This window comes from Callorhinus ursinus, unplaced genomic scaffold (genome assembly GCF_003265705.2).
Source record: "Callorhinus ursinus isolate GAN/ISIS: 27379988/994484 unplaced genomic scaffold, GSC_fseal_2.0 scaffold4, whole genome shotgun sequence".
NCBI lineage: Eukaryota > Metazoa > Chordata > Mammalia > Carnivora > Otariidae > Callorhinus > Callorhinus ursinus.
Genome location: NW_027397066.1, coordinates 157,344,351 through 157,364,288, shown reverse-complemented (window position 1 = coordinate 157,364,288; position 19,938 = coordinate 157,344,351). Strand labels below are relative to the sequence as shown.

At 38.5% G+C, this 19,938-nt stretch overlaps 1 protein-coding gene across 3 annotated transcripts in view; it reads left to right on the top strand.

Annotated features, from left to right (window-relative positions):
- Positions 1 to 19,938, top strand: part of ADAM28 (ADAM metallopeptidase domain 28) — a 92,162-nt gene that overhangs the window by 18,818 nt on the left and 53,406 nt on the right. For 2 of the 3 annotated variants that reach the window (XR_012378105.1, XM_073892597.1), the window contains exons 5-9: positions 1,459 to 1,535; positions 3,539 to 3,728; positions 13,054 to 13,125; positions 14,053 to 14,124; positions 18,691 to 18,860. Coding sequence is in view for 2 of the 3 variants with exons in the window: in XM_073892597.1 (XP_073748698.1) it covers positions 1,459 to 1,535; positions 3,539 to 3,728; positions 13,054 to 13,125; positions 14,053 to 14,124; positions 18,691 to 18,860 (581 nt within the window). In the remaining variant the exon portion in view is untranslated. The remainder of the gene's footprint in view (positions 1 to 1,458; positions 1,536 to 3,538; positions 3,729 to 13,053; positions 13,126 to 14,052; positions 14,125 to 18,690; positions 18,861 to 19,938) is intronic. The other variant, XM_073892598.1, reaches the window with a different exon arrangement.

Below are 19,938 nucleotides of genomic sequence, written 5' to 3'. Positions count from 1 at the left end.
CTTGCCAGAAGCGGCCGACGGAGGCCCCCTCCCCCGCCTTCTGTCCTCCCAAATATCGCCTCGGATTCACTTCTCCGCACGTCCTACCTTCCAGGAAGTGGTCGCTTCTCTGTTCAGAGAGTTGTTCCTATTCTTCTCTTCGATCTCCTGTTGAGTTCGTAGGTGTTCAGAATGGTTTGATCCCTATCCAGCTGAATTCCTGAGACCACAGGAAATCCAGGTCTCCTACTCCTCCGCCATCTTGCTCCACCTTGCAGTAGTGATATCTTAATAGATCCTCTAATATTTGTACCGTTTGACAAGAACAAAGGCATTCCTTGACAACCATGGTAACCTCTTCCAACCTTCAGGAGCTCCCTATAACAGAGTGGGCAGGAGTTTCTCATTTTCATTAGAAGAGTGAAGAATTAAATACATCTTATGTTCTTAGTCAATGCCAATCACCTCTCTAGATCATATAGTGGCTCCAACTCAAGACTATTGCCTCAATGACAGAATTATAGGATTCTGTTTTCCTTAAATATTTTTTATTCTTGACTCTTATTTGGAAAATATGGCTGTGTGAAGCAGCGTGAGGAGTCTTTTGTCATTGCCATCTTTTTTGAGCTCCATTTTTCTATTGGATGGCCTTCAGGCATTCTCCTCATAGTGATGGGGCAGACATTTATGTGGGCCAATACCTCATCTATCTCAAAGCACAAAGGTATGCTTGATTCAAGTACATCCACATGGGAAAGTGCTAGGATTGGGCATTTTGCTCCAGATGGAGAAGGGGCTGTCATACTAACTCGGTCTGCTGAAACTCTTTGAATCAATCAAGAAATAACAACATTATCATGATAATCCATTCTTTGGAAAAAGCTTGTAGGTGTTAGAAAATAAAATGAGCAATCAGCCAAGGGAAAGAATGAACCTCTGATGTTTTGGGGGCTCCGATTTTAAACTTCTGTCTCTAAATTTGTTTCTTCCAGATGATGCATCTATCCCTGTTATCCTTTTTCTGCAATACCAATGTGCATTTAGTAAATGCTCTTTAAGCATTGGGTTAATTAACTAAATATTACAGATTTTAACCATAAAAAGCTTCTTTTTTTAAAGATTTTATTTATTTATTTGACAGAGAGGGACACAGCGAGAGAGGGAACACAAGCAGGGGGAATGGGAGAGGGAGAAGCAGGCTCCCCGTGGAGCAGGGAGCCCGATGTGGGGCTCGATCCCAGGATCCTGGGACCATGACCTGAGCCAAAGGCAGACGCTTAACGACTGAGCCACCCAGCCGCCCCAACCATAAAGAGCTTCTTAACCATTTTTTTTTTACATCTCTAAGTTGACTGTTGCTCAGCATAAAGTGATTTGAAAACATTAGGGATCTTGTTTCAAGCTTTCAAATTCAAATTTAGCAGTGGATCTTCGAAACATATACTTTCCTTTACAAAACCCCCTTTTTCATTTCTATAGGATGACTGTTATTACCAAGGACACATCATTAATGAAAAAGTTTCAGATGCTAGCATCAGCACATGTAGGGGTCTAAGGTAAGGCTTCATGAATGGTTTGTGTGTATATACCTGTGGTATTGGCATGAGTGTGTGTGTTTTAAAAAACCTGATGAATCTCAAATAGAATGAAGTATACTGTAGTTAAATATGAATCCTAAGGGTTCAAGGATTTTGAGATTTGAAGGAAACAGGGCTTCTCTTAATGGTGGTTTGTAAATTTACACATTTGAATTGCTTGCAGAGGTGTGTTTGTTTGTTTGTTTTCAAAATATAGGTTTTATGAGTCTGACTCTTTAGGGAATGGGAGCTCTTCACCTTTCCTCTTTATTCTAAACTCTCTCTTCAGTTTGTCCCCATATCAATGCGCATGACATTCTTTTCTTCTGTATATTAATGACTCCCGAGGCATCTCTCTACAATGAGATATTTCTTCTGATGCCCAGACCTGATTATCTAATTTTGTCTTCCATATATCCATATCTGGATAGATTAATGAAATCTCAATCGCAATAAACCCCTAATCAAACTAATGTTTTTCTCCCAAATCTGTTATTTTTCCAGTGTTCTTTATCTCAGTGAATGATATAATCAACCAACCACTTGCCCAATCCAGAAACCTAGGTTCCTTGATGATTTCTTGCTTCTCAGCTGCCCATTTTCAACATATTATCAAGCCCTATTGATTAGATATGCTAAATATTCACTGAGATTATTCACTACATTCTTTCTCTACTGCCACATCCTAGTCCAAACTACCATGATCCTTTATGCAGACCATTGCAACAAACTACCTACTTATCTCCTCCCATCCACTCTTTTAAGATTTTGCAGCAGGGGGGAGGAGCTGCAGGCAGAGGGAGAAGCAAGCTCTCTGCTGAGCAAGGAGCCTGATGTGGGACTCGTTCCCGGGACCCCGGGACCACGGGACCACGACCTGAGCCGAAGGCAGTTACCCAACCGAGCCACCCAGGCACCCTCCTCCCATCCACTCTTGTCTTCTAGTTCTGTGTACACTTAATCCAGTCTCCTATTACATATCTTTATACTTTTTTGTCCTACCAGTTATCTGTAATTTTGAGTATCTCATATGTCATGTAATTATGTTATTTGTGGGTCAAATGTGACTATTTTATCCACGTCTGTCTTCCTCACTTGACTATAAACTCCATGAAAGGAGAAACCATGACTCTTTTTTCTTATTGTCTGCCTTTAATCCAAGGACTAATGAATAATGGGTGCTCCCTAAATAGTGGTTAAATGAATCTTAGCTTGGGGCTTCAGCAGAGATAACTGAGAAGAAATTGGTAATATTTGTTTATCATGTGCTTTATATATTATGTCCTTCAACCTTTATAATCATTCTATTAGGTAGGTACTATTCTCATGTTATGGATGGAGAAACTGAGGCTGTGTGAGTTTAGGTAATTTTCCCATGGTATCACATCCAAAAAGTTATAGACTGAGAATCTTAACTCTTTTTTTTTTTTTAAGATTTTATTTATTTATTTGCTAGAGAGAGAGAGCGCGTGCGCCAGGGAGTGAGCAAAAGTACTAGCAGGGGGAGCTGCAGGCAGAGGGAGAAGCAGGCTCGCTGCTGAGCGAAGAGCCCGATGTGGGACTCAATCCCAGGGCCCTGGGATCATGACCTGAGCTGATTAACCACCCAGGTGTATCTAGAATCTTAACTCTTATTTATAAGCCTTCAAAGTCTTTATTTTCAGTGCACCTTTTGAGCAGACAAGGTATTAGATTGGAAGAACACTGAGTGAGAATCAGGAAATTTCCATTCTAATGTCAGCACTGACGTAAGTTAGCTATGTGACATTACAGCAGTCACTTCATCCCAACAGGTCCCATTTCCTTATAGAAAAAATAGGTTTAGGTCATCTCTAAGTGTATCTAGCTACAGTGTTGCACTATAGTCTACTGCCATGAGCTTGAAATTATGTGGAATTGGCAACGTTTTGGAGTCTATAAGTCTATATAGCACCCAAAAGCAGGAATATTTTTTAAGGAGCCCGGATTTTCATGTTTTTCAGGGGCTACTTCAGTCAGGGAGATCAAAAGTACTTCATTGAACCTTTAAGCCCCACAAATCAGGATGGACAGGAACATGCACTCTTCAGGTATGATCCTGATGAAAAGACTAACAGCACCTGTGGGATGGATGACATATTATGGGCACATGGATCTCGGCAGAGTGTGGCTCTACCTGCCACCGGTCTGGTGGTATGCATACTTTCCCTTTTATTTGCAGTGCTTTCATGTATTCTGTCCTGGCTCTGCTGCGCTCCAGTCTTAGTAGTTGCAATTAAAGGAAATTTTATAGTCTTTGTTGAAGTACTAGTACTATCGTAAGCTATAGAGACACTAGAACCTTGTTGTACATTGATGATTTATTTAATAAGTGTTTGTGGATTAACTATTATTAACAACAATGTGCCAGAGTTAAAAAAAGTATAAATATAATAATGCTTGCCCTCTAGGAACAGGCAACGTTAACAATACTTCAACAAACAACAAAGGTGTAAAGTATTATTACTTTGACATAAAATATCCTGCTGTCTTTATGAATGAATTCATTCAACAGTTTTCTTCCACTCACGGAAGAAAAATGAATATGGTTTGTTGAAACCATAGGAGGTATCTAAAAAGTCATTGCCATAATCACGTTCATTTCCTTCAGGGGACACTATATCCAATCATCTCTTCAAATGTTCTCAGAATCCAAAGCACTGGACAGAATTGGTTTAAGCAAAAGAAAATCTCTTTTGGGTTCACTTTGCTGTGTGTTTAAATTCTACCTGGGATATGATACCGGGAACCCAGAAGAACCACTCTTAGGGATGAAGGATAAAAGAATCAAGGATAATTTCTAGATTTGGGCTGGAGCAAATGATGGATGGTAGTACTGTTACCTGAGCTGGGGAGAATGAGGGAGAAGCAGGTTTTGTTTGAAGTTTGGGAATCAGTAGTTTTATTTTGACCATGTTAAATTTGTGGTATTAGACATTTGAATGGATGCATGGAATAGGTAGTTAATTATAGCAGTCTGGCCTTTAGAGGAGAGGCCAAGGCTGGAGATACACATTTGAAAGTAATTAGTGCAGAGTTCCTATTCAAACAAGGCATAACACGGGATGGGATTACCTAGGAAGAATGTGTAGATAAAGAATGGGACGTGGGGTTGAGCTTTTATGAGGGCCTTAATATAGAGAGGTCAAAAAGAGGAGGATGACAGTGAGTTACAAATCCTTATATGCTTAGGGCCCCACTTCTATCTGTAATCTACCTCCTTCTACTCCCTGCCTACGAAAAACCTCCCCCAATATATTCTGACAAACACAGATATCTTTTCTGTGCTTTAAACATGCCAATATCAATTCACTTCAGTCTTTTTGTTCATTTTTTTTTTCTCTGCTGGAATTATCTTCCAATTTATCTTCCCTCGCCTGCTTTCTCAATGAGGAGGCTGGGAGGGAAGTGTGTAGCTTATTGGACTACACCTAAAAGTCTACTTTCAGTAATGTGTTCTTTTAATGGAAGCTCATTTGCCTGTTTAAAAGACAACCACCTCGGGGGGAGGAGCAAAGTGGCAGAGGAGGAAGAGACCTAAATTTCGTCTGGTCCCAGAAATTCAGCTAGATAGGGATCAAACCATTCTGAACACCTATGAACTCAACAGGAGATGGAAGAAAAGAATAGCAACAACTCTCTGAACAGGAAACCGACCACTTTCTGGAAGGTAGGACGTGTGGAGAAGCGAATCCGACGTGATATTCGGGAGGATAGATGGCAGGGGAGGGGGCCTCCATCAGCTGCTACCAGCAAGTGATGGAGCAGCGGAACACAAAATCGGAACTTTTAAAAGTCTTCTTCTCTGAGGGACGTTGTTCCAGTGGCTAAGTGGGGGGTGGAATCCTCGCTGGGACAGTGTGGTCTCAGGACCCTCGGAGTCACAGAAAGACCGGGGATGCCTGAGTGCGGCAGAGCTCCCAGCTATCGGAGCGGGAAAGCTGGCTGCAGAGACAGAGCCGAGGAGTGGGCTCTCAGCTCGGGGTTGCCATAAACCATGATCCACGGCACAGTTGGGCCACTGCTACTCCAGCAGGGACTCAACAAGCGGCAGATCCAGGGAGATTCCCCTTCCTCCCCTGGGTGGAGCAACTTGATAGTGCACTGCAGGAACCTGCTGGGTTTGGAGACTCCAAACTTGGTTGTGTGCCAGAGATAGAAATGCTCAGTCACAGGCCAGGTGAGCAGGAGTGCGGACAGAGACCAGGGAGATGGGAGTGATTGACTGCTATTCTCTGGGGCTCACTGAGGAGTGGGGCCCTGAGTTCTTGGCTCTTCTGGGGCAAAGATTGGGAGGCTGCCATTTTTGCTCTCATCCCCCAAAGCTGTGCGGAAAGCTTGCAGGCAACAAAAGCTCCCGAGAGCAAACCCAAGCATATTACTTAGCCCAGCCCCTGGCAAGGGCAGGGCAATTCTGCCCCTTGCAAAGATATTTGTGAGCTGCTGCGACAGGCCCCTCCCCCAGATCAGCAAGAACAGGCAGCCAAGACCAAGTTTACCCATCAATGAGAACGGCAGAACTCCAGTGCTAGGGGAATACTGCACATAGAATTCATGGCTTTTTCCCCATGATTCTTTAGTCTTTCAAAGTTAACTATTTTTTTAACTTTCTTTTTCTTTCTTTTTTTATTTGAATTTTTCTTTTTCCCTTTTTCAACCAACATCTTATTAATCCCTTTATTAAAAATGTTTTTTATTTTTCATTTTTAAAGTCATATTCTATCCCTTCATAGTAGTTAAACATATCTTTGATATATATATATATATATATGTTGTTCTCTCTTTAAAATTTTGGGATACAGTTTCTTCTAACACAACTAAATATACCCTCAATCTCTAGTCTCCTGCCTTATCACATTCTCTCCCCCTTTTTTTTTAAATCTGCTTCTTTCTGTTTTCAACAAAATTCTTATATTATCAATTCCTATTATAAAATCTTTTATAATTTTCATCTTTACAGTCATATTCTATCCCTTCATCATATTTACCCTTATTTTTCTACATGTATAAGTTTTTCTTTCTTTAAAATTTTGGGAGGCACTTTCTTCGAACAGACCAATATACGCCCAAAATCCAGTGTGTGGCACTGATCGATTCACCAGCCTAATCATGTTTGATCATATTCTTTTTTTTATCTTTTCTTTTTCTTTTTCTTTTTTCTTTTTTCTTTCTTCTTTCTTTCCCTTTCTTTTCCCCCGGTTTCAGGTCTCTTCTGATTTGTTTAGTGTACATTTTTCTGGGGTCATTGTTAAACTGTTAGCATTTTGTTCTCTCATTGATCTATTCTCCTCTGGAAAAAAGGACAGAAAAAATCACGTCAGAAAAAGAACAAGAGGCAGTACCGACTACTAGGGACCTAATCAATAGAGACATTAGTAAGATGTTGGAACTAGAGTTCAGAATGACGACTTAAAGATACTAGCTGGGCTTGAAGAAACCATGGAAGATATTAGAGATACCCTTTCTGGGGAAATAAAATAACTAAAATCTAACCAAGTGGAAATCAAAAAGGCTATTAATGAGGTGTAATCAAAAATTGAGGCTCTAACTGCTAGGATAAATGAGGCAGAAGAGAGAATCAGTGGTATAGAAGACCAAATGATGGAAAATAAAGAAGCTGAGAAAAAGAGCTCAGATAAACTGAGATAAAGATCCAGAGATAAACAACTACTGGATCATGAAGGCAGAATTTGAAGATAAGTGATACCATAAGACAAAAAAATATTAAAATAATTGGGATCCCAGAAGAAGAAGAAAGAGAGAGAGGGGCAGAAGGTATACTGGAGCAAATTATAGCAGAGAACTTCCCTAATTTGGGGGAGGAAACAGGCATCAAAATCCACGAGGCACAGAGAAACCCCTCAAAATCAATAAAAATATGTGAACACCTTGACATCTAATAGTAAAACTCAAGAGTCTCAGAGACAAAGAGAAAATCCTGAAAGCAGTTCGAGACAAGAGATCTGTAACCTACAATGGTAGAAAGATTACATTGGCAGCAGACCTATCCACAGAGACGTGGCAGGCCAAAAGGACTGGCATGATATATTCAGAGCACTAAATGGGAAAAATATGCAGCCAAGAATACTATATCCAGCTAGGCTGTCATTGAAAATAGAAGGAGAGATAAAAACTTCCGGGACAAACAAAAACTAAAGGAATTTGCAAACACGAAACCGGCCCTACAAGAAAATTTGAAAGGGGTCCTCTAAGCAAAGAGAGAGCCTAAAGGTAACATAGACCAGAAAGGAACACAGACAATAGACAGTAACAGTCACCTTACAAGCAAAACAGTGGCACTAAATTCATATCTTTCAATAGTTACCCTGAATGTAAATGGGCTCAATGCCCCAATCAAAAGACACAGGCTATCAGATTGGATTAAAAAACAAGACCCAGCGATATGCTGTCTGCAAGAGTCTCAATTTAGACCCAAAGACACCCCAGATTGAAAGTGAGGAGGTGGAAAACCATTTTCCATGCTAATGGAAACCAAAAGAAAGCTGGAGTGGCAATCCTTATATCAGACAACTTAGATTTTAAACCAAAGACTATAATAAGAGATGAGGAAGGACACTATATCCTACTTAAAGGGTCTATCCAACAAGAAGATCTAACAACTGTAAATATCTATGCCCCTAACATGGGAGCAGCCAATTATATAAGCCAATTAATAACAAAAGCAAAGAAACACATTGACAACAATACAATAATAGGAGGGGACTTTAACACCCCCCTGACTGAAATGGACAGATCATCTAAGCAAAAGATGAACAAGGAAATAAAGACTTTAAATGACACACTGGACCAAATGGACTTCACAGATCTATTCAGAACATTCCATCCCAAAGTAACAGGATACACATTCTTCTTGAGTGTCCATGGAACATTCTCCTGAATAGATCACATCCTAGGTCACAAATCAGGTCTCAACTGGTACCAAAAGACTGGGATTATTCCCTGCATATTTTCAGATGACAATGCTTTGAAACTAGAACTCAATCACAAGAGGAAAGTCAGAAAGAACTCAAATACATGGAGGCTAAAGAGCATCTTACTAAAGAATGAATGGGTCAACCAGGAAATTAAAGAAGAATTTAAAAAATTCATGGAAACAAATGAAAATGAATACACAACTGTTCAAAATCTTTGGGACAGCAAAGGCAGTCCCTAAGACGAAAGTGTATAGCAATACAAGCCTTTCTCAAGAAACAAGAAAGGTCTCAAATACACAACCTAACCCTACACCTAAAGGAGCTGGAGAAAGAACAGCAAATAAAGCCTAAAACCAGCAGGAGAAGAGAAATAATAAAGACCAGAGCAGAAATCAATGAAATAGAAACCCAAAGAACAGAGGAACAGATCAATAAAACTAGGAGCTTGTTCTTTGAAAGAATTAGTAAGATTGATAAACCCCTGGCCAGACATATCAAAAAGAAAAGAGAAAGGACCCGAATAAATAAAATCATGAATGAAAGAGGAGAGATCACAACCAACACCAAAGAAACACAAACAATTATAAGAACATATTATGAGCAACTATATGCCAGCAAATTAGATAATCTGGAAGAAATGGATGCATTACTTGAGATGTATAAACTACCAAAACTGGACCAGGACGAAATAGAAAACCTGAACAGACTTAGAACCACTAAGGAAATTGAAGCAGTAATCAAAATCTCCCAACTAACAAAAGCCCAGGGACCAATGCCTTCCCAGGGGAATTCTACCAAACATTTAAAGAAGAATTAATACCTATTCTTCTGAAACTCTTCTAAAAAATAGAAATGGAAGGAAAACTTCCAAACTCGTTTTATGAGGCCACTATTACTTTGATCCCAAAACCAGACAAAGACCCCATTCAAAAGGAAAATTGCTGACCAATATCCTTGATGAACATGGATGCACATATTCTCACCAAAATACTAGCCAGTAGGATCCAACAGTACATTAAAAGGATTCTTCACCATGACCAAGTGGGAGTTATCCCTGGGTTGCAAGTTTGGTTCAACATCTGCAAATCAATCAGTGTGATGCAATACATTAATAAAAGAAAGAACAAGAAACATATGATCCTCTCCATAGATGCAGAAAAAGCATTTGACCCAGTACAGCATCCTTTCTTGATCAAAACTCTTCAGAGTATAGGCATAGAGGGTACATACCTCAATATCATAAAAGCCATCTATGAAAAGCCCACAGCGAATATCATTCTCAAAGGGGAAAAACTGAGAGCTTTCCCCTTAAGGTCAGGAACACATAAAGGATGTCCACTATCACCACTGCTATTAAACATAGTATTAGAAATCCTAGCCACAGCAATCAGACAACAAAAAGAAATCAAAGGCATCCGAATCAGCAAAGAAGAAGTCAAACTCTCCTCTTTGCAGATGATATGATACTTTATGTGGAAAACCCAAAAGGCTCCAGTCCAAAACTGCTAGAACTCATAGACGAATTCAGTCAAGAGGCAAGATATAAAATCAATGCACAGAAATCAATGGCATTCCTATACACCAACAACAAGACAGAAGAAAGAGAAATGAAGGAGTCGATCCCATTTACAATTGCACCCAAAACCATAAGATACCTAGGAATAAATCTAACCAAAGAGGCAAAAGATCTGTACTCAGAAAACTATAAAATACTCATGAAAGAAATGGAGGGAGACACAAAGAAATGGAAAAGCATTCCATGCTCATGGATTGGAAGAAGAAATATTGTGAAGATGTCAATGCTACCTAGAGCAATCTACACATTCAAAGCAATCCTTAACAAAATACCATCCACCTTTTTCAAAGAAATGGAACAAATAATCCTAAAATTTGTATGGAACCAGAAAAGACCCCGAATAGCCAGAGGAATGTTGAAAAAGAAAAGTAAACCTGGTGACATCACAATTCCAGACTTCCAGCTCTATTATAAAGCTGTCATCATCAAGACAGTATGGTACTGGCACAAAAACAGACACATAGATCAATGGAACAGAATGGGGAGCCCAGAAATGGACCCTCAACTCTATGGTCAACTCATTTTGAAAAAGTAGGGAAGAATGTCCAATGGCAAAAAGACAGTCTCTTCAACAAATGGTGTTGGGAAAATTGGACAGCCACATGCAGAAGAATGAAACTGGACCATTTCCTTACACCACACATAAAAATAGACTCCAAATGGTTGAAAGACCTAAGTGTGAGACAGGACTCCATCAAAATCCTAGAGGAGAACACAGGCAGCAACTTCTTCGACCTCAGCCGCAGCAACTTCTTCCTAGAAACATCACCAAAGGCAAGGGAAGCAAGGGCAAAAATGAACTATTGGGACTTCATCAAGATAAGAAGCTTTTGCACAGCAAAAGAAACAGTCAATAAAACCAAAAGACAACCGACAGAATGGGAGAAGATATTTGCAAATGACATATCAGATAAAGGGCTAGTATCCAAAATCTATAAAGAATTTATCAAACTCAACACCCAAGGAGCAAATGATCCAATCAAGAAATGGGCAGAAGACATGAACAGACATTTTTCCAAAAAAGACATCCCTATGGTCAACAGACTCATGAAAAAGTGCTCAACATTGCTTGGCATCAGGGAAATCCAAATCAAAACCTCAATGTGATGCCACCTCACGTCAGTCAGAATGGCTAAAATTAACAAGTCAGGAAATGACAGATGTTGGCTGAGATGTGGAGAAAGGGAACCCTCCTACACTGTTGGTGGGAATGGAAGCTGGTGCAGCCACTCTGTAAAACAGTATGGAAGTTCCTCAAAAATTTGAAAATAGGGCTACCATACGACCTAGCCTTTGCACTACTGGGTATTTACCCCAAAGATACAAATGTAGGGATCCGAAGGGGTACGTGCACCCCAATGTTTATATCAGCAATGTCCACAATAGCCAAACTGTGGAAAGAGCCAAGATGTCCATGGACAGATGAATGGATAAAGAAGAAGTGGTATTTATATACAATGGAATATTATGCAGCCATCAAAAGGAATGAAATCTTGCCATTTGCAACGACTTGGATGGAACTGAAGGGTATTATGCTGAGCAAAATTAGTCAATCAGAGAAAGACATGTGTCATATGACCTCACTGATATGAGGAATTCTTAATCTCAGGACACAAAGTGAGTGTTTCTGGAGTGGTGGGGGGTGGGAGGGATGGGGCACCTGGGTGATAGACACTGGGGAGGGTATGTGCTATGGTGAGCGCTGTGAATTGTGTAAGACTGATGAATCACAGACCTGTACCTCTGAAACAAATAATACATTATGTGCTAAAAAAAAAAAAAGAAGAAGAAGAAAATAGCAGGAAGGGAAAAATGAAGCGGGGGAAATCAGAGGGGTAGACGAACCATGAGATACTAGGGACCTTGAGAAATAAACTGAGGGTTCTAGAGGGGAGGGGTTTGGGTGAATGGGTTAGCCTGGTGATGTGTATTAAAGAGGGCATGTACTGAATGGAGCACTGGGTGTTATACACAAACAATGAATCATGGAACACTACATCAAAAACTAATGATGTAATGTATAGTGACTAATCATACATTACATAATAAGAAAAAAAAAAAAAGACAACCACCTCTGGGGCCCCTGGGTGGCTCACTCTGTTAAGCATTGGACTCTTAGTTTTGGCTGAGGTTATGATCTCAGGTTCATGTGATCACGCCCTGAGTCGGGCTCCATGCTCAGCATGGAGTCTGCTTGAAATTCTCTCTCTCCCTCTCTTTCTGACTGCCCCACCACCACTCGTGCTCCCTTTCTCTTTCTCTCAAATAAATAAATAAAATGTTAAAAAAATACAAGTACTTCCAAAAATATAATAAACTTTGATAGTTTATTATTTAGTATGAATAATGTATCTGCTACTTTTCAGTGGAACAATGCACTATGAAATGTGTCTTTTGTTGTTGTTTGGTTTGGTTTGGTGGAATAAAAGGAAGCTTGGAATGTGGGAAAGAGATCCACCTCTGCCTGAGGAAAAGAGAGCCATGGTGAAGAGAGATAGGTGCCATGGGGGCTCTGGGCTTTGCACTGTTGCTAAGGAAGGGGGTGCTCACTGACAGAAGGATAAAAGGCTACTTATAGCCACCACCACCACCTCCAGCAACAACAACAACAAGAAAACACTAGGAGGATGATGAAGTCAGAGTTTCTCCATTTCAGGGCAGGATAGTGGAGAAAGCCCATTGTTCAAAAAATCTGAAAACTTTGGTTTTAGTTCCAGTACATGTGCAATCATTTAAATTCTGTCAAAATGGAGTCAGACTAGAATTTCACTCATGTCCCTTCTAGCTCTGATATTCTGAACCTCATCTATAGATAATTTTGCTTGGTTAGAGTTAAAATGGTAATGTTGTTTTCCCTTATTGCCAGATATCAACCAATCTTTTCTAAAATTACACATTTCAAATAAAAGAATGACTCTTAAGGAGAATGATGTTGTTTCAGTAATTTTCTTTTTTATATTTATTACAGAAATCCAAAGACCAGAAGGGTCTGGAACATAAGAAATACATAGAATATTATTTGGTGCTGGATAATGGTGAGGTAATTATAACAGATAAATGTGTCTTTTAAAATCCCCTTCTACATGAATTTATTTTGAGAAAAATAAACATATGGATCAGTTTTGAAAAATCATGAATCTGAGCTATTCCTTTTTATGAATTGTTCTGATCCTAGGAAATTTGACATATAATTAGACTGATATGATTTTTCCTTCTCAAGAATGTGCACCTGATATGATATGCATAAAGTGAATTTTTTGCATTTTATCCTCTATTATTGTATCCAAACTTAGTTTCCAATTAAATTCCTTTGTCCTTTTTCTTTCATTAAGCAGTTAAATCACTGGTAAGTTAGAATTTATCCTCATCAGAGAGTGGTAAATGTACAAGACTGATGAATGGAATTTTCTGAAAAAAGCATTTTTTGGTAATATTCATTGTTTATATTATTTACAAGAATGCATTTTCAAATATTGGAAAACTAAGGTTCACATGTGTGATCTCAAAAGGGAAAGCTTTGCACTATGATAATATGATAAGTTAATTTCTTCATGCCCTAAAGCTTGACCTCTCATTATACTACATTCATTTATCATTTATCATTCATATATATGAATAAGCTATTCCTTGCACCAGTTCTGCACAGCTTGTGAAACCATGGCATTTAAATGAGAATATATTTGGAGTAATTCCTTAGAACTTTACACTGAGCTACTACTTTAGGGGTAAAACATCATCTTTACTCCAAAAGTACTTCAATTTAGCTAAAGAAATAAGGGAGCATTTTGCTTCTATCTTTTAACTGTTAACTTTTATAACTGATTATTAATTATAACCACTGATAAGCAAAATAAACTGAAGTTACCTTTTAATTTTTTTTACCTTCCAATTATATTCATTTCTGTCAGTACCCATATTTTGTCATGGTTGGTTTTTGTTTGTGTGTTTTGTTTTGTTTTTTTTCCAGTTTAAAAAGTACAATCAAGATCCAGAGGAAATAAGAAAGAGGGTGTTTGAAATGGCCAATTATGTCAACATGGTATGGTATACTTCAAGTGCAATTTTAACAATTTGTGAGGCAGTGTCATTGGGTGTATCTATGAATGCTCATGAAGCAAGGAAAGAGAGACAATACTCCTAAGATTAATACTGCTGACTGGTTCTTGAAATTTTGCTACTTAATTGAATATTAATATTACATGATAGAGATGTTTCTTACCTACTTGCCACACAACTCTCAGGCTGATGAAGGTATAAGAAATGGTTTTGTTTGAATTGGTTGTTTTGTTTTGTTTTTCTAAAGCCTGGGGAGACAGCACTCACCAGCAAATCCCAACAGAAAGCCCATCTATGGGAGAACATGGGAAAACAAACAAAATCAGCCAAACTCTGGCACAGTACTATCTTTCAATACATCATTTCAATGAATCTTCAAAACAGCTCTGCGATATTCCTAAACCTAATTTATAGCTAAAGAATTAAATTCTGGGAAGCAAAGTAACTTGCCTAAAATCACAAAGTTAGGAAATGGTAGAGATAAGATTTGAACTTGGATTGGTTGGATTTCAAAGTCCATTTCAATTGGAAAGATGTTGATTTCAAAATCCATTTCAATTGGAAAAATTAGATGATTTTGTCATCTAATTAACAAAATCTTTTAAAAATGATTTCTGTATCCCTTCTATTTAAATCTAATTGTTAGTGTCTTGTTAGTTGAACATACAGTTAGTCTGCCTACTTACATGAGTGAGTCACTTTGTAGTAGCCTGCAAGTCCTCTAAGGATAGAGAGAAAATGAAGGTGGATTTAATGACCAATATCATCCCTATCTCATCTTCTCACCACAAAGATCATTCTGACTCCTCTTAAAGAACCCCAAGAACTGGCCATATTTATTGAACATCTTTGTGACAGGAACTTTTCTAGGTGACAGAAATAAAGTGAGGAACAAAACTGACAAATATCCCTTCAAGGAGTTTACATTCTTGTTCAAGATGAACATAAACACACCAAATAAAGAGAATATAGGATGGTGATTATAAGTGGTCTAAAAAAATAAAGCAGCTTAAAAATAAAGAGATAGGTTCATCTTGGGTGCTGTGTTAAATAAGAAAGCTCAAGTCCAAAGTGTCCAAGGTGACATTTGAGTTAAGGAAAGGAACGGAGATAAGAGTCTGACTCTAGGGGAGGTTGTGCAAGGCAGAGTGAGGTTCTGAGGACAGAACCTAGATTGTCATATTTGAGGAACAGTGGGAAGGCCATTGTGGATGGCATGCAGTAAGCCGGGGCAAGGGTGGGAGCAAATGACATCTGACAGGTAGCAGTGGTCGGAATCTGCAGCTCCTGGTAGGCCTGTGTAAGGACTTTGTTATTCTTCACAAGCAAGGAAGACATTGGAGAGCCTGAGCTGAGGTGTAACATGTTCAGATGTGTATTCTTAAAAGGTTATCTTGGCCATTATATTGGAAATAAACTGAAGGAAAGCAATTGGCAGAAGGTAGGGGAATTATTCCCTAACTCAGGGCAAGAAATGATGGTGGCTTGAGAAAAAGCAGTGGTATTGGATCTATTGAGAATAGCTGATCTCTGGATAGAGTACACAGGGTAGATGAGGTAGATGAGAGATAAGTATAAGAAAAGGAAGAGAGTCAAGTGACATCAAGGATTTAAACCTGAGCAACTTTAAGGATGGGTAACATGGTGGGGGATAGTGACTCAGAGGAAAGATGAGGATTTCCGTTTGGAACACATTTGCTTTGAGATATCTTTTTGTATAAAGATTTCCAGGTGCACATCATTATGTTGTATACCTAAAACTAATATAATGTTATATGTCAATTATATCTCAACAAAAATATTATTGTTTCTTAGTGGGGGTGGCAATGGCAGTGGATTGCTAATTTTTATTAAAAGTGTTCTATGACTATAATTTTTTCAAATGTGTACATGTTTCATTTATACATTTATACATTTTTATATTTAAGAAATGAAAAATTAGAGACTTTACATTTCAAAAATCAGAGAAATAATACTAGGAAATTTCCCTGAGATGAGGGGTAGACATGTCCATATTGACAATGCCCTCCACATGTCCAGCACCTAGTAACATGTGTCAGATTATATCATTGTAAACTTTTGGATCATTAAAGATTAAAGAGAAGATTCATGGATGCAAAAAAAAAAAAGATTTCCAGGTGAAAATGCTAGATATACAAGATTGCTTGGAGTTCAGGGGCTAGGTCTGGGTAGAGATATAAATCCATGTCTTTAACACATACAGATGGCATATGACATGGATCAGCAAACTGTAGCTTGTGGGCCAGATTTGGCCTGCTGCCTTTTTAAAAGTAGTTTTAATGAAACATAGCTACACCCAAGAGTGCCAGTGGTGGTGAGTAGTTACCACAGAGACCACGCAGCCTCAAAGTCTGAAGCATTTTCTGTGGACCTTTACAGAATAAGCTTACCAATCCTGGTATAAGAGAACCAAAGGAGTGGGCATAGATAAGTAGAAAAAAGACTGAGAACAGGTCCTTGAAGTTCTTCTTTGAGGAGAAATCAAAGTGCAGGAGAAAATGACAGAGACCAATAAAGAGTAGACAATGAGCTTTGAGAAAAATCAGGGGATAGTGTTGTTCTGGAAGCTACTTGAAACAAAAATCTATCAAAGGAAGAAATGATCAATGATGTTAGATGCTTCTGAGGACTGAGGATTGGCCATTGGATTTAACAAAGTAGAAGTTATTAGTCACCTGGATGATGCAAGTTTCTGTAAAGTGTAAGAGTACAAGCATGATTAGAGTGAGTCCAATGAGAATAGGAAGTAGAATTAGAGACAACAGATACAGAAAATTCTCTTCAGAAGTTTTGCTATAAATGGAAGCAGAGAAATGGAAATAAGTGAAAGGGAGAGGGGTCATAAAAATTGTCCCCCAACCATGATGGGTCATCCTTTTTATGCTGATGGGAATGATTCTGTGGAAGGCTAAGCATAGAATTGCAAGGACGATGGAAGAATTGCCAGAATAATCTCCTTGACCTGGGAAGAGGTCGGAAATCTAGTGCATGAGTGGAGAAGTTGGCCTTAGGCATGCAGCATTCATTCATATAGTAAAGAAGGGGAGGTATATGTTGTTTGAAGTAAGCCAGTAGGCAGACAGTGGTGGGAGCTTGTGGATATTCTCTTCTGGTTGCTTCTATACTCTGAGTGAGTTTGGAAGCAGGGGCATCTGCTCAAAGTGAGGTTTTAATAGAAAGTGTCACAATTTCTAAAAGAGAAGAGTGAGCATGGAAAAAATGTGCAGAAGCCTCTGGGAGTAAATGGATTTTGGAAATGCAGCAGGTTTGCTGAGACTGGTAAAGACCACTTGAGGTTAGTAGTCATGGCTTCCAAGTGAAACCAGTCAGCATAGTGTGCTCTCTCCTTTGTTCTGGGGCATGGTGCAGGAGAGTCATAGGGAGGAATTGTTTTAACCAGGATTGAAGTTTAGTCAGGTGGGTCAAATAAAGAAAGAACGGAAGAGGGAAGTTGAGGGAATCATCAAGGGGAGGGTTTTAATCTAGTTAGATTCTGACTTCTTTTGATGATAATTGCATTCCTCAATGCTTTTATTGTTTTCCAAACTACTTAAACAGTTCCTTCAGGTTTCTCAGCAAGAAGTTGCCCCATGAGAAAACCTGTCACTGTGCAGGTTTTTTCCCAGCGTTATTGCGATATAATTGGCATATAACATTGTGTGAATTTAAGGGGTCCAGTGTGTTGATTTGATATACTTACTTGCAAAATGATTTCTGCCATGTTAGCTAACACCTCCATTGCATCACATAGTTGCTGTTGCTTTTTTGTGGTGAGAACATTTAAAAATTATTCTCACCAATCTTAAAGTAATTAAGACAGTATTATTACTATCACTACCAAGCTGTATATTAGATCCCCAGAACTCATTCATTTAATAACTGGAAGTTTATCTGACCAACACTGTGCAGTTTTGTGAACTATAGCAGCAATTTAAACTTTTGTTTTTAGAGTAAACATACTCTCTTCTTATAAGATTAATTCATTATTTCTAAAGATTATCCTATGTGCATTATAGATTATTTGGTTCAGTCCAGTTTTAAGAATTAGAGGACCACTTACTTTATTGTGACTCACAGATGCAGGACTTTTTCATATAGCATGTTCCTTTCCCAGTGTCCAAACCAGTACTGGATCAACATTGCTAATTCTGAAATGTTATTACTCTGAGAACATTGCAAAGCATTTGAATAAATACACTTAAGTTGAAGTCATAGTAATGAACTACTAACAGAAAATTATAATGTTTCTTGAGGTTGCAAGCAAGAGAAGGTTGTTTCAATAGGAACTTTTCTCCAAAAAAAAAAAAAAGGAGTTTCACAGTGAATTATCTAAGGGTGTCTGCCTTGCCTAAACAGGGATGCTAGCTAGCATCTGTGAAAAGAGGTAATAACTTCCATTTTACAAGTATGTTTGGAAAGTTTTTACAGTGCTGCTATTAATAAGTTCAAAAATCTACAGTACATTGAAAATATTGAAAGATAATATCACCATTATGTAGTTCCTTTGACATGTATTCTCTTTGGACAGCTTTACAAAAAACTCAATACTCATGTGGCCTTAGTTGGTGTGGAAATCTGGAATGATGAGGATAAAATAAAGATAACCCCAAATGCAAGCTTCACCTTGGAAAATTTTTCTAAATGGAGGGGAAGTGTCCTCCTCCGAAGAAAACATCATGATATCGCTCAGTTAATCACGTATGTATAAATTTTCCCTTTGTATGTTAAATGGTATTTAGCATAGAAACTTTCCAAAGCCTTGGCAAGGCAAGTGGTATCTCAGGGGATAGGGTAAGGGGAAGTGGCTTATGCAATGGGGTTGAAAATTTAAAAAAGTACTCATTTGAATATTATGGTGAATATGCTCTTACCTTTGTTACAAGTATTTCTTTTTCTTTCATTTTTAAAGAAAAGCTAACAGTTTAACAATGATTCATCAGAATTTTGTCTGTTTTGATTAGGTATACAGAAAAGAAAGATGGGTTTAGAAAATGGCAAGAGAAATTTCGATTCAATGTTTTAAAAGACCTGATTAGCTTTAAAGCACTAGTCAGGACAAACTTCTAGGATTGAAAGAAAATTGCATATTATATTCTAATCCCAAACCTCTACCATCCTGCTGAAATAACTAATTAAAAAAAAAACAGGAAGTAAATCTGGTGACTATAAATTAGATAAGACTGCTGAGCATATGCCTCAAAAGAAATCAAGAAAATTCTGCTGGATAGTTTGCAGCTGGAATCAGATAGAAGGAAGCAGCAAGAAGTGACTTAAAATTATTCAAGTTTTACTTCCTGAGAAAACAGGAGTTATAGGAAATAAGAATTAATTAATATTCTGTGTAGTTATCTACTACACATAACATATCAGCCCACAACTTCCTGACTTAAAGTAAATCTTCTTAAGTGTCTGGTTCCTTGCCTGGTATGGCTGGAGCATGGGTGCTGGGTTGGTCATCTCTGCATAAACAGGTTTCATGTGGCTAACTAGGACTGCCTCCAGCATGGCAGTCTCAGGGTTCTGGAAATCTTGCAAGGTGACTAGTTTTCCCCCAGAAGAAGCATTCTAAGAGGACCAAAAGAAAGCTTCAAGACTTCCATGACTGAAGCTTAGAAATTGCTCAGTGTCTACTAGGTATTTATCCAAAGGATACAAAAATAATGATTCAGTGGGGCACCTGTACCCCAGTGTTTATAGCAGCAGTGTCCACAATAGCCAAAATATGGAAAGAGCCCAGATGTCCATTGACAGATGAATAGATAAAGAAGATGTGATA